Raw genomic sequence first — 13606 nt, 5'->3', positions numbered from 1 at the left:
ACAAGTCATTGTGCTGTTGATAGTTTAGTTTTTATTTTTAGTTTTAATTGGGTGATGCTTATTGATCTATAAAAGAGAGTGATGAGGTCCTGCAGCACATGAAAGGAACTTGCTGTAAAATGTCTTCACTAAGTCAAAGTGAATATAAAATCTGGCAAGCTAAACTGTCTACAAGAAATTGGCAAGGGGAACTTATGAGACTGCTCTTCTATTAGTGTGAGATAAGAAATAGCTTGGATATTACATACCACACACACACACACACACACAATTCCAGCAACAAAGTTCTCTTCTTCAAAGGAAAATTTACAATGGTAAGACCTGCTTTAGACTCTAATTCTAATGAACATTACTCATTAACTAACTAGTTACCATTGATAAAACAATTGGGAGGTTAAGTAGTCTTCTGGATGTCCTTTTGTTTAATCTGCAATAGAAGTGTCATTTTCTATCTTACGAAGGATTGCTGATGTTATTTTTAAAGATAAGCCTTTCTGAGAGTGGGTATGCATATACAAATAAGCACGTCTCCCTCTTTCTTTGTTGGTAGGAGACTTACACTGAGATAGCCGGTATACAGCGCTTTGGTGCTTTCTATATGGATTACCTGTACACAATGGAAAACACCAGTGGTAAAGGTATTGTATTTTCTCTTGCATTTACTCTCCTTTGAACAACAGAAAGAAAGGCTTCTCCACAGCCACCCGGTCCTTGACCTGCTGTCCTCAGTTTTACCCCAAATGTACCTCCTGGGCGAGCTGACGGGCTTATTTAATCTACACTGACACATTTTTCTTTCTTTTTTTTTTTTTAAACACATTGTTACGCTTGTTAGAAGGTAGATGGTAAGATAGGCAATTGTAAGTCCTGTGTCATTCTTTAGGATGTTCGTACAACTTCTGATTTTAGATTCGGTGCAAGGATATTTGTTCATCCATATTTGATTAAGATTGAGATGGTGTTTTTATTTATTTATTTATTTATTTTTTGGATATATGATATCAACAGTGTGTAATTTTTTGGGGCGCTATCTTTTCCATATTAGTTAACAGTACGCCATATTTGGGTAAACTCTTCCAACATGTGATTCCCATTTTACATTGTTTTTTCCAGTTATTTCTCACTATCAGTGATGCATGAGGGGACTAACAGAAAGAAAAAAGGGGAAGGAAAAGCTGATATTTGTACACTGCTGTACAAAAGTCTTAGACATGTTGCATTTTTCTACTGTGATGCATTATGAGCATCAATAGTTTACTCAAAGCCTCCACTAGTCTTTTCTACTATTATAAAAACCTTGACTTTCATAAAGAAAATCATTGAGTGAAATAGCTTGCATCACTCGATTTTCAAGGTATCCGAAGCATAAATCAACAAGTACAGAGAAACACCATCTGCAGTTGACAAACCAAGGACTGGAAGACTCAAAAAGCTGTCTAACAAGGATGAGCAATACTTGAAGATCATATCCTTAAGGAATAGAAAGAAGACAAGCATTGAATTGACAACAGAACTGGCAGAAGGCATAGGTGTCGTTGTACATCCATCACCAGTCCAAAGCACCTTTGACCATTGTTCCATAGTCCAGTCCTACACCTTTATGGTGGGTTTTATATCCATTTAGTGGTGTGTTCATCTAGCCTTTTAAGACTTGGATCGGTTTTCTTACTGCAACACATCCTTTAAGTCCTGATTTAAAGAGTGACCTTCATACTGTTGATTTGTTGATTCATAGTCAATGTTTTCCCTTCTTTATGCAAGTCAAGGTTGTTATAATAGTAGAAAACACTAAAGGAGGCTTTGAGTAAAATGTTGATGGTCATAATGCATCAGAGTAAAAAAAAATGTCTAAGACTTCCGCACAGCAGTGTACATATATCAGCTTTTGCTTTCCCCTTTTTTCTTTCTTTCTGTTAGTCCACTCACGTGTCACTGGTAGTGAGAAATAGCTGGGGGAAAAAAACAGTGTAAATGGGAATCAAATGTTGCATTGTTCATCCTTTATAACACCCCCATCACATGCAGCCAGCTATTCTTTCTGAACAAATGTCAACAATATAAAAACAGTGCTATTTTTACCCATTGTATCGCTACCCTGCTGTCCAACTTCTCATGCCAAGCAAATGTAAAAGTAAGCATTGTAGTTTCCCTCATTGTAGCACCAGCAAAATAATCATGGCCAATTAAAACAACAAAGTTATGCAGTTAACCTTTGACTCGCTTTACTAATTAGTTGTTAATTGAACGTTCATATAAATGTCATCAACAGTCCCGCTCCCAAAGCAAAACAAAGTACAAAATGGTGAGTCGACCCTACAATTAACACCAGAGCAAAAGTAACAAATCTGAAAATAAGAAAGCAAGACATGGCAAATGTTTTTTTCGCCTTAGTGAGGCATACTGTTAATCGAAGGGCAGTTGGAGATATTGTAATGGATAAAAACAAATGGCTTATCTTGATGGAATGGATCGATCTGTTTAACCTGAAAAAGTCTTGCGCAGTCTAAAATAAGTGACTTTTATAAACCACAGTAAAAAAAAAAAAAAAAAAAAAGGTAAGAGGTTTGTTTGTTTGTTTACATGCAAATGAAGGCTGACTTAAACTAAAGCATCCATTATGTAAACAGCAGTACAGTTTTTTTTTAAACTGCTTAAAAAATAATGCTGTTTAGCTTAAATTGCTGTGTGAAATAAATAGATGGCATCGTTCAATGGGGGATAGTATTGAGCAGGCTTACAGTCGTGCCACAAACAATAAAGTTCAAATGACCAGTACAGGGGGAAAAAAAAAAAAATCATATGCCTTGTTTTCATGGCATTGTTGTTTGGGTGATTTGACACAAAATGAGTGTTTATTTTTTATTATTATTATTTTTTTTAAGTATAAATTGTTCCTCAAAAGTAACCATATATGTTTCATACAGATGGGAAAAGATGATAAAACGTCACTAGTAGACCTACTGTTTTGTTAATAACTAGCACTAGTTTTTAAAAAGATTAAAGTTTTATCAAAATTGCTTGGAGATACCAGGCAAAAGTCTCTCTCTGACATGTGATTGGTTCACATTACATCACTGTCAGTCCCGCCCCCTTTCAAAGGGACACGCTTCACCTCCACTCCAATAACAAGAGAAAATGGTTGAATGAAAAAACAGCAATTCTGTGGCCTCAACAGAAAATGAATTACAAAACATATCACAAGAAAGAAAAAAACATTGCTAACTATGCGGTATGAACTTGGAGATGAAAACAAATGGCTTACCTTCAAAAACATTTTCTGTTATTTATTTCTGTTATTTAGTGATATACTTATGCTGTATCAGCTATGTTTAAACAAAATACTATAAAGCCATAAATATTTTGTTCCAGAAATGTTGGTGATCAGTTGCACCGGTAGTAGTATATTACTTCATTATATGTACAGCACTGAGATATTCGTGCCAAGAATGTTTACGTTTTTTTTTTTCATACATGGCCAACGCATAATAGCTCGCAAATATTTATGGCTTTACAGTATATAAAGTCATATTTACTATCCAACCTTGCCTCTTATTATTTTGACTGACTCATATATTAAATTTGTACTGCAGACTCAGCTCATAGTGGAAAATTAAATGCCCCTTGGGAAGACTATTGTTACATCCAGGGCCTGTGGCTTCGGGCATTATAGCTCCCTGTCAGTAACAATGATCTTCCCTCAGGTCAATAATTTTCCACTATAGTCCTCCTCTCCATGTGTGTATATATATATATATATATGTGTGTGTGTGTGTGTGTGTGTGTGTGTGTGTTTTGTGACTGGCGGTGAATCTATACTATGTCCACTTGTCAAAAGTGGTCCTGTCAGTAAGAGGAGAAGTGATAAGTTTCCTGTGGAAGGGTCTGGTTTTTCACAATCATCTTGTGCTAATTATTTAGTTGTATTCTGCTGACATTGCTAGTACCTAAGGTCATTTTTTTTTTTTTTTTTAATGTTCATATGTTTTAGGGTGGTAAAATTGGAATGGTCACTTCCCAACAGCTGCTGATTTGGGGTATAATGCTACCTTATAAGGCTCAACAGAAGTTAATTCTTTTTACCTGGTAGCGCTTAAGAAAAAAATGATACAGATTTAAATGGCCTGAAAAGTTAAATACTGTATCTGATCTGCAATCTACAGTATACTTCCTTTTCACATTCCTTCTACTCACTGCTTGTTCTGACAGGGAGATCGCTTTTGCTATCACAGTGTGATGATAATCTAAATTTAAAAAAAAAAAAAAAAAAATCTCAAACAGATACTGTCAATCTCAGCTGTCAGGCTAATTTAGATTTTGAGATAGTGTACCAAGCACATCTCAGCTCTTCAACAGCACTCATTTACAGTTGTGATAGGAATGCCTTGCAGTCAGTACTATCCTTTATTGGTGGGACTATCGTATAACATCAAAACAAATTGGTTGACGTTGCCACAGGACTAACTTAAACTTTAGGTACTGTGTATGTAATGTGAACTTTTGAAGCTTTCTTTATTACTTATGGGTGTTAAGTTAGAATAATGGACTTTTGTATTGCGGCTGAATTCTAGATATGCATAATTCTTTAAATACTAACTTATGTTGCTTCTTGAAGTCTTTATTCCCCATTACCACTACCATATGTTTAATATTACCATTAATCTGCCCCAGTGAAATGCAGTAAAACTTGGAAAAGGAAGTGAAATTGACCAAAGGACTTTTAATTTTAAAAATCAAATAGTAATTTGAACCCCAAAAAGAAAGAAAAAGGAAAATACAAAATTTGCCACATAGAAAACCAGACAAATGTTATGCTATACCATAGAAGAATAGAGATGAATAGAGGACGGTTCTGTAGCTGGTTGGTGTTTTTTATTATGTTTTATTAAATGATTGGTTAGTTAAAAGAAATGAGAGAATTGTTTTTAAAGACATTCATCTATTCTGTAGTTTGGACAGATTTATCAAGGTCTTAACACCTGAATGCAATTAGCACTATTTCCTTGTGAAATAGACTATTGAGCACTAAATATTTTAGGTAATATACTGTCATAGCAGGGGATGATCAATTGTAGCTACTTTTAATAACTTTAAATTGATTTAATAGAAACTCTCAATATTCCAGTTTTTTTAATTATGGTACTAGAATAGGTTTCTATCCATGAACCTTTTTTTGTATTCCTGCATAATACAAAGTTGTGTTTGATGCACTTGTCTTTTGTCTGAGGCTTGCTGTGATTTTTATTTGTCTATTGACCCAGGGTAATAAAAAGCAGATATTATCATTCACTCAGTTTAACTCGATTTGTTTAGCAACTGCAAAGTAATTTCTGCTTTTTGTGTGACCACTTGGGAATTTAAATGGTTAATGTTTCACTTTTTTTTTGTGGACGCAGGTTTGGTCCAGTTTCAGACTAATTCAGTGCCTGCTCATGTCACGCATGTCCACAGGTTGTAACCCATTACAATAAAGTGATGGAAAATGCTGAAGGTTTAAAAGATAACATAAGTCACCAGGGTGAATGTGAGAAGCCTTAAGAGAAGACATTTATGACTAAGTGCAGGCTGAGCTGAGATAAATCATCTTTTCACTCCACAGTCATTTGCCACAGTTTAGACCACAGGGTAAAATTATTTGTCTTGCACTGCATAAAGATGTAAAACTATGCTAAACAACTATGATAAACAAATATATTGTCATTCCTGTGGAAAGGATGGCTGAAGGGCGATGTTAGACCAGCAAATACAGAGACACAGTACTGAGTTTAAACAAAACAAAACATTATACAAACAAAACGTCACGTTGGCCAAAATACATAGACAAACAAAACAATGGGCAAATCCCAAACAAGTATGTGCTGGTCCTCCAGCATGAATAGCAATTGTTGCTATTTTTATTTCTTTCTTCCTTCTGTCTCTCCCGTTCTCCACCATGAACACACAAACCCGAGGTCAGAAATTGTGTTGCTTTTCTTTTATGTACAGCTGTGCCAGGACTCGATTGCTAATTAATCATTGAATTGAGTCTAGGCACAGTCTAATTTGTGCATTCCCCGTACCCAAATACCAATATACGCTTCAACTCACCCAGTGCTACATAACCCAAACTATACAAAATAAACCAAATACACCCAGGGGCGGGGGTACCCCGTCACAATTCCACATCATAAAACTGATTTGAAGCCCTGTTATATATGTATATATTTTTTTAGTAATCATTTGTTTTTACTAACATAAATAACACCAGGTGCTCTCATTTTTTGAGTGAGTTTGAATATTTCAGAATGTCATACTTATTCTGGAATCACAGCATGTTTATGTTTATTACATTATGTTTATTATTATTAGTTTCAGGAAGTCAGCAAGAATACTCCTCCATAAGCAAAGAAGAGGAGCCACCCATTGTCCAGGAGATGTCCGTGAAGCGTCTTGTTGTTGGTCCCCTGGATATTTGTTTTAATAGTAGTGCTGTCCACAGAATACTGAAAATTGTAGCATGTTCATTGGAACATGAATATGAATCTTACAGCAAACCAAATCCAGGTTTGTACCTTATGTTTGTTGTTATACTGATTCAAAACACCTGAGCCTGCATGTGCAGCACCAGTCATCTTAACACATTTTAACCACGGGGCTGCATAGGTCAGGGGAATGAATACAACCCAAGAGAAGAACCTTTGGTGCAAGTTTTCCAATGTGATGGAAGCATGTAACGAAAAGCACATGAAAAGTTCTAAATGAACTGTCTCTCACCTGCCACATGAATAGAATGTGCTCAACACATTTATATAAACAGGTGCATTTCATTGAAGTTCTCTGAAGGTTTCAGTCAATTGAAATGAGTTATTTTTTCCCACCCCTTGGTGTGAGAATCTGTTAAAATGCTTTAAAAAAAAACTTGAAAAAAAGTAGAACTATTTGATGTCTTTGAATGAATTATGAAGTGTAACAGAATATACAGTGCATGAGAACAGAGTTTTGGCTAGGCAGCTGAAGCTGCAAAGTCTGCTTTAATGGTATTATGCATGAAAGCTTCTAATATTTACTTGATTGTGGTATTAGGGTTAAGCAGTCGTATGAATAAAGTCATATAAATTTTGATTAAACCCAAACTTCCGCTGGCCACAATTATTTAAAACATCTGTAATAATCCACATGAATACAAGTTTTAAAAGTTCTACAAAGCCCATCTATTGTTTCTTATATTCCCACAAGCACTTTTAATACCCATTTCTTTTGGATCAGAGGTGCACACAGCAAACACTCTTACACAAACCGACTACTTAAAAATAACAATCTGGGAGACAGCTGGAATAATGTTCCAGGCAGTTGCTTAAAAAAAGAATTCTTCTGTGGCAGGAGTAAAGTTTGGGTAATATTAACACACTTCTGCTACTGCAAAGAGCTCGTAAGGACAGTTTGCAAATAAAGTACAGTGTGGAGATGCATTCTGAGCATTCAAAATACAGCTTACTTTTGCTTTCATAAAAATGTGTTCAAGAAATGCACTTGACAGATCGTTTACTCTCTCATTGCAGGTGAACATCATTTAGTTTTGATTGTTTTTACTTTTTGTTTATTTTATCAGGTAAAAACTCCTTTAGGTTTGGTTTGAACTAACCACTGTCTGCATTTAACTGAACTATCGTTGGGCATATCTGTTGTTAAGGATTTATTTCAATTTGTATTTGTATAGATATCGTGGATGATAAAAGGGTGTTACCAAGTCCGGAGGAGGTGGCTGCCTTGGAAGAGTTTATCCCAACACGGCTCACTTGTGTTACTGTATTGAACATCACTATCACCATCCCCATGGCTGAATTCAACCTCCTGGACTGCCTGCTGCCAGTCATCTTAGGCCAAAAGGTCCACATTTAAGTAACAATAACTGCATGCTACATTGAGGTGCATGCAATGCATGTTAGCACAAGTAGAAGACGTTAAGACATGCTGTTGGGCATCCGTTAAGAAGACCTGAGTAATCTCTGCTCACTTAATAACACTGATAATGATAATGTAATATTTTGCTAAGTGTAAAATAAGTTTTAGTGCAATACAATGTATTTGATAAATACATAAGGCCTTGTATGTGTTGTTATACTATTAAATGTTGCCAGAATATTACAACTATACCATGCTGGGAAGTTTTTTATCTTCATGGTGCAACACCCTCCTTTGTTTATTCATCTTAAATCTGATCTGCTAACATGTAGCACATAGTTAATATGGTAATTCTGGCTTTCTGTAATATAATAAAAAATAATTAAGCATAACAACCTTTTTTCCATCTTCATTCTAGAATTTCTCGCACCCTGTGAACGCTCCTGCTTTTCAACCCCTGAGACCCCTGCCTGCCCTCAGAATACAAGTTGACAAGGTCAACCTGGAGCACTCTGTGCCAATGTATGCTGATCAGCTCATCAATACTGTCAGCAGCCTCAGCCAACCATCTGATAACCTTCTTCATCACTGCTACGCACACTGCTACCTTAAGGTAAACAGCCCTGGTTTCTGAATGGCATCATCTTATCTGATCTGATACATTTTCTGGTAACCCATTGTGACTGGCAGTGATCTTTAAAAGGCAAATTGTACAAAAAGAAGATTTTTTTGTAACTAATTTAATGTGCCTGTTTTAAACATTTGCATAAATTATTAGTCACACTTCTTACTAAGTAGCAGTAGTAACGGTGTAAGTGCGGAGGGCCTTTACACCATGGATACACTGTGCATTTATGTTAGTACAGGTTAATTCAGTTATAGTTAATGTTCTTTTTTGCAGTCCCTTCTGTTTTATCCCCTCTTCCATATTATGTTACTAGTCAGTTACCAATCTGGGTAGAAGGATATGGCATAAATAATAAATATATCAAACCATCCACAATATCAATTGCATGGACTGCAAATTTGAGTCCATCTTAACACTTTCAACACTGCAGACTCTACTCTACTCTACCGAGTCAACACCTCAGTTTGAACGATCTCCCAACCCCAACTTTTAGCTGAAAGTCAAATTTTCACCATTAATTTCCAGTTTATATTAACAATGTGCAAATAGAGCCTGATGGGAATCAGGCTCATGAATAGAAAAAACGGCCTTAGTTGCTTTGTGTAGTTGCTCTGTGCATTGAATGATTCAGGTTAGTGTCGGGGTTATCTTTGGTTCAGACAACGAAGACGTGGAATTCGGTGGTTTGGGATCAGGTGATACAGACACCACAGTCTGATTGACGCTTTCCTCTTACGCTACAATCCATATTTTAGATTGTTGTTGTTTTTTTTGTTTTTTTTAACACTGCAAGACCTTGTAACTCAGGCACCACTTTTGTATTGAATATTACAATACTATAGTGCAACTTTGGATGTTCATTTATTATTTCGTGTTGTGTTTTCACACTGGACACTGCAATGTATTACTTTCAGACATTATATAAAGCTCTTTATTGTTGTGGACTGAAAAATTCACATGTTTATACATTTTAGTGTTTTTCCTGATATGGTTTTGCACTGGACACTTTAAAGTTTAATGTTTGTTTTGAAATGACAAAACAGTGGACATACTGCATCAGCTTTCAATTGTATTTCACCAGTGGATAAATATGTTAACTGCACTTCTTGATTTTTTATCGTGACTGTGTGCTGTGCTCTACCTTTGAATTTTAAGCATGCCTAATTGAAAACACAATCTACCTACCTAATGTTAAAAATACTCTCTCTGCTATCATGCCTGTAATTTCGCCCCTGCCTGAATCATTGCCACCCCCCCACCCACACTTTTGCCTTAATAACAACTTTAAGCTTCCTGGGCATTTACTTGGCTGAATCTGTTATTATAAACTCACATGTTGAATGAGTTATCTTAGGGTCCTTAATTTGAAATTTTTTGGTGCTGAAAGAGTTATGTAGTGTTTGTTAAATACCTTGTGCTAACATGCAAGTACAATGTAAGTACATAAACCATGCTTAGTGTGACTTAATAAGTAGTATTTTATTATAATAATTTGCTTTTTTAACCCCTGCATGGATAGAAAGTGGAGGTACCTGTTTTTCTCACTTTCTTGAGAGCAGATCATACCTGTAATGGAACTTGGTATTGACAAGAAGATTGTATGAATTTTACATCACAAAACATTGAAACAGAGCATCTAGCATTCTTCTACTGAAGTACTAGGATGCTGTGGCTGTCTGTTTGAGGAAGTGGTGGTGTTTTTTTTGTTGCATGGGGTGGGTTGTTTGCCAAGCCTCTTGACTGTCTGTATCAGAAGGTCAGTATGAGGGTAACTCTCGGCTCTTGCCTCAGACAGATCCATATCCATGCTAAGATGTGCCTGATTCACTGCAGGGGGGGGTCGCTTTCCTCTTTGAGGGTGATAGTGGCGGTTGGGGGGAAATAACAAGTAATTGCTAGTGATCCCACAATCTTAGTAGCAAGACAACTACTTGTCACAGGAGGTGGCTGAGGTGGCTGGCACTACTATGGATGCCTATGCTAATTGTAATCTCTGTGTCCTCAGCAGGGGCCACTGGCTGATCTGAAGCAGGGCACTGGAAATTTATAAACATACATACCATCTTGATAGCTAAAACAAATATTGGTATTTTCCCTTAAACATCTCTATTAATACATAAAGAAACAGTGTTTTTGTCGTGTTAATAAACTACGTGGCCTGCACAACCTTTGTTTAAACTAAAGAAAAAAAACTGAAGAAGCCTTATGGTATACAAATGCGATACTCTATACGGTTAATCTGAGTAACTTTATTTAAGACTGATGCTTTTTTTGTCTGCAGAATAAACAGTGGTTTTGGCTTTAGTATGTATTTAGTAGTATTTTTAAATCCTCAGCATCCTGTGAATAAAGTGTAAATAAATTAAATATTACGCAAGAGCCATTTAATCCTCAGCAGCATCTTGTGCTGCCGTTTCTTTTTTTTTTAATTATTAAAATGTTTCGATAGTTTCAAACATTTGATGTTTTATAGAAGAGCAAACATGTTCACACTGTGTCTATGTATCCAACTTCATAGTAAGAATGATTGGAATCAATCTGCTTGCAATTCCTTCAAATAGCAGCTGGGGATACAGAGGTTGTTTTCACAGCTGGAGCGAGTCCTTATTCAATAATACATATTAAAGCTTGCTTGTGCATACATGCAATTTATAAGTATAACAACATATGTGTTTTAGAGGTTGACACGGGAAGCCGGGTACCCGGATGTGTTTTTTACATTGCTAGTATCTTTCTACATAAACCATACTTAGTGCGACTTAATAAGTAGAGTTTTATTATAATAACCCCTACATGGGTAGAAAGTGGAGGTACCTGATTTTCTAATCAAAAATAAAAAATAAATCACCTATATTAATGTTTTAAGTGCATGATACATATTTAAATACTATATAGTACACATACATTTAGTCCCTTCAGACTTCTTCAGTACTGGAAACATTGGGGGAAAAAAAAAAAAAAAAAAAAAAATAATAATAATAATAATGTTTTATGTGAATTTTGTTCATTGCGGTTTTCTTTTGAAACTTCTCCATTCTCATGAAAATAATTTGTTATTTTCCTCATCTTGGTTTGACAAGTTTTCAAACTGACTGGAAATGAATACCCATCCCACTGATGAATCAGTGAAATTGGCGGGTATGGAATTTATATTTATTTATTTATTTATTTATTTATTTAATGTAGTCGTCACCAATTATTTTTATTATTTTCTCCCAATTTAGAATGTCCGGTTATTTTTACGCTCAGCTCACCGCTTCCACTGATTTAGGAAGGATGAAGACGAACACACGCGTCCTCCGAAGCATGTGCCGTCAGCCAACCGCTTCTTTACACACTGTAGGCTCACCATGCAGCCATCTCAGTTTTTGACTGATTCTAGATTTTGCTGCTGATGTATTTATTTTCAAAAGATTTTCTTTAGGTTGTGCTGTGGGGTGTGTGTGTGTCTCTTTATAGTCTTGCACCAGGGCCCAGTAAATCGTAGCGCCGGCACGAATGGTAGTGGGGCTAAGATCGTTAAATACCTTGTCTGAATAGGTGAAGAAAAAACTGTTGTGTATTATATATAAACCTGTGTCAGTGTTTAACGTGTATACACCTGTGACATGTTTAATCAAGTTTACAAATATGGCCACGTTTACTTTTTGTGCTCTATAATAGAATATACAGGCTTTCTAGCTATAAATATATTCTCAAAAAGGAAGGAAATTCTTTGCAAAAAAGTTTGCTAATGCATCAGTTAGTGTTGATATTAAAACAAAAGTAGGGAAATGCGATGTTAGGGTTTTTAACCCTAACTGCATACCCTCCTACCCCCTTTACAAGCAGTGGAAGGTGCAAAGCAACACAAGCAACCACAGACAGCCATCATCAGTTAAGACGAACAACATGCAACACTCTCCTGGTAACACAAGAGACATTCATCATCATGGTCCACTAGGTGTATGTGGTCTACTGCTGTGCCAGTGTTTTGGGGGGGGGGTAACATGGATGGGGGGATAGTAACATGGATGGGGGGATGGGAGCACTTTAAGAACAGGACACCCATGTGACAGATGCATGGCACAATAATATTGTCACCTGCAAAAATGGAAATGTATGAGGTCCACTGTTATGAAACTGTGCTTACATGGGTGAGTAGAATGTGCTATGTCAGTTTGAGAGGGCAGCACCAACAACACGGATCAACCAAGAGTTTTTGGGTTTGTCATACTGGATGATCGACAGAATAGTTTAGTGGGAGGGATGGCCTCACTGTCACAGCTGGGCTGTATATGTTGTGCTATAACACCAGTATGTTCTGTATTCTCCAGTGCTTTAGGACTATGTTGGCAGATAGCACACACATGTGTTCTGTAAATATCCATCTTTATGCAGTGCAGATGGATGTCTCTTGTGTTATCTGGAGAAAGTTGCATGTTGTTCGTCTTAACTAATGATGGCTGTCTGTGGATGCTTGTGTTGCCTTGCACCTTATACTGCTTGTAAGGGGGTTGGAGGGAATGCAGAGTTATGGTTAAAAACCCAAACATCGCATTTCCCTACTTTTGTCGTTTTAATATCAACCCTAACTGATGCATTAACAAAGTTTTTTGCAAACATACATATACACTGACAGTAAATGGATTGCAACAGAAGTACTGGGTGTTAGCTGAAAAAGCTATTTTGATTACACTGTGTAACAAATTATTTTTTTTTTTTTGTTCCTGGGTAGTAAGTGTTATTTCCTAATTGCTTATGCCTCAAAAGTATAGAAAATGGCTATTATTCCCCACAAACTTTGCTTTTGTGACCAGGACAGTGATATTTCAAAATATCACTATTTCCAATGGGAGAACGGGCAAATGTGTGTTTTTTCGTTCACATAAAGTCAGAAAAAAACAACATATGAATCCAAATTAACATGTATTTATACTAAAGTAATACAAAGATGACTACAAAAGATTTAGAAGTGAGTAGTTTTTCGAGATTTACAATTATACTGTATTTACCGTATAATCGTAAATCTCGAAAAACTACTCACTTCTAATTCAGTCTGTATTAGTAATCTTTGCTCATACTGTCTGATATCCTAAATATCCTAAACATTGCTAATAT

General features: G+C 36.1%; 1 protein-coding gene across 4 annotated transcripts in view; it reads left to right on the top strand.

The window, feature by feature from the left end:
- The window catches only part of LOC121314944 (vacuolar protein sorting-associated protein 13B-like), a 356349-nt gene that overhangs the window by 51780 nt on the left and 290963 nt on the right, over nt 1-13606 (top strand). For all 4 annotated transcript variants that reach the window (XM_041248730.1, XM_041248729.1, XM_041248731.1 and 1 more), the window contains exons 12-15: nt 551-638; nt 6346-6540; nt 7694-7863; nt 8297-8491. In XM_041248730.1, coding sequence (XP_041104664.1) covers nt 551-638; nt 6346-6540; nt 7694-7863; nt 8297-8491 — 648 coding nt within the window. The remainder of the gene's footprint in view (nt 1-550; nt 639-6345; nt 6541-7693; nt 7864-8296; nt 8492-13606) is intronic.

Source organism: Polyodon spathula, chromosome 4 (assembly GCF_017654505.1).
Source record: "Polyodon spathula isolate WHYD16114869_AA chromosome 4, ASM1765450v1, whole genome shotgun sequence".
Lineage (NCBI taxonomy): Eukaryota > Metazoa > Chordata > Actinopteri > Acipenseriformes > Polyodontidae > Polyodon > Polyodon spathula.
Note: the sequence above shows the minus strand (reverse complement) of the source record. Positions and strands in the feature narration are given on the sequence as shown.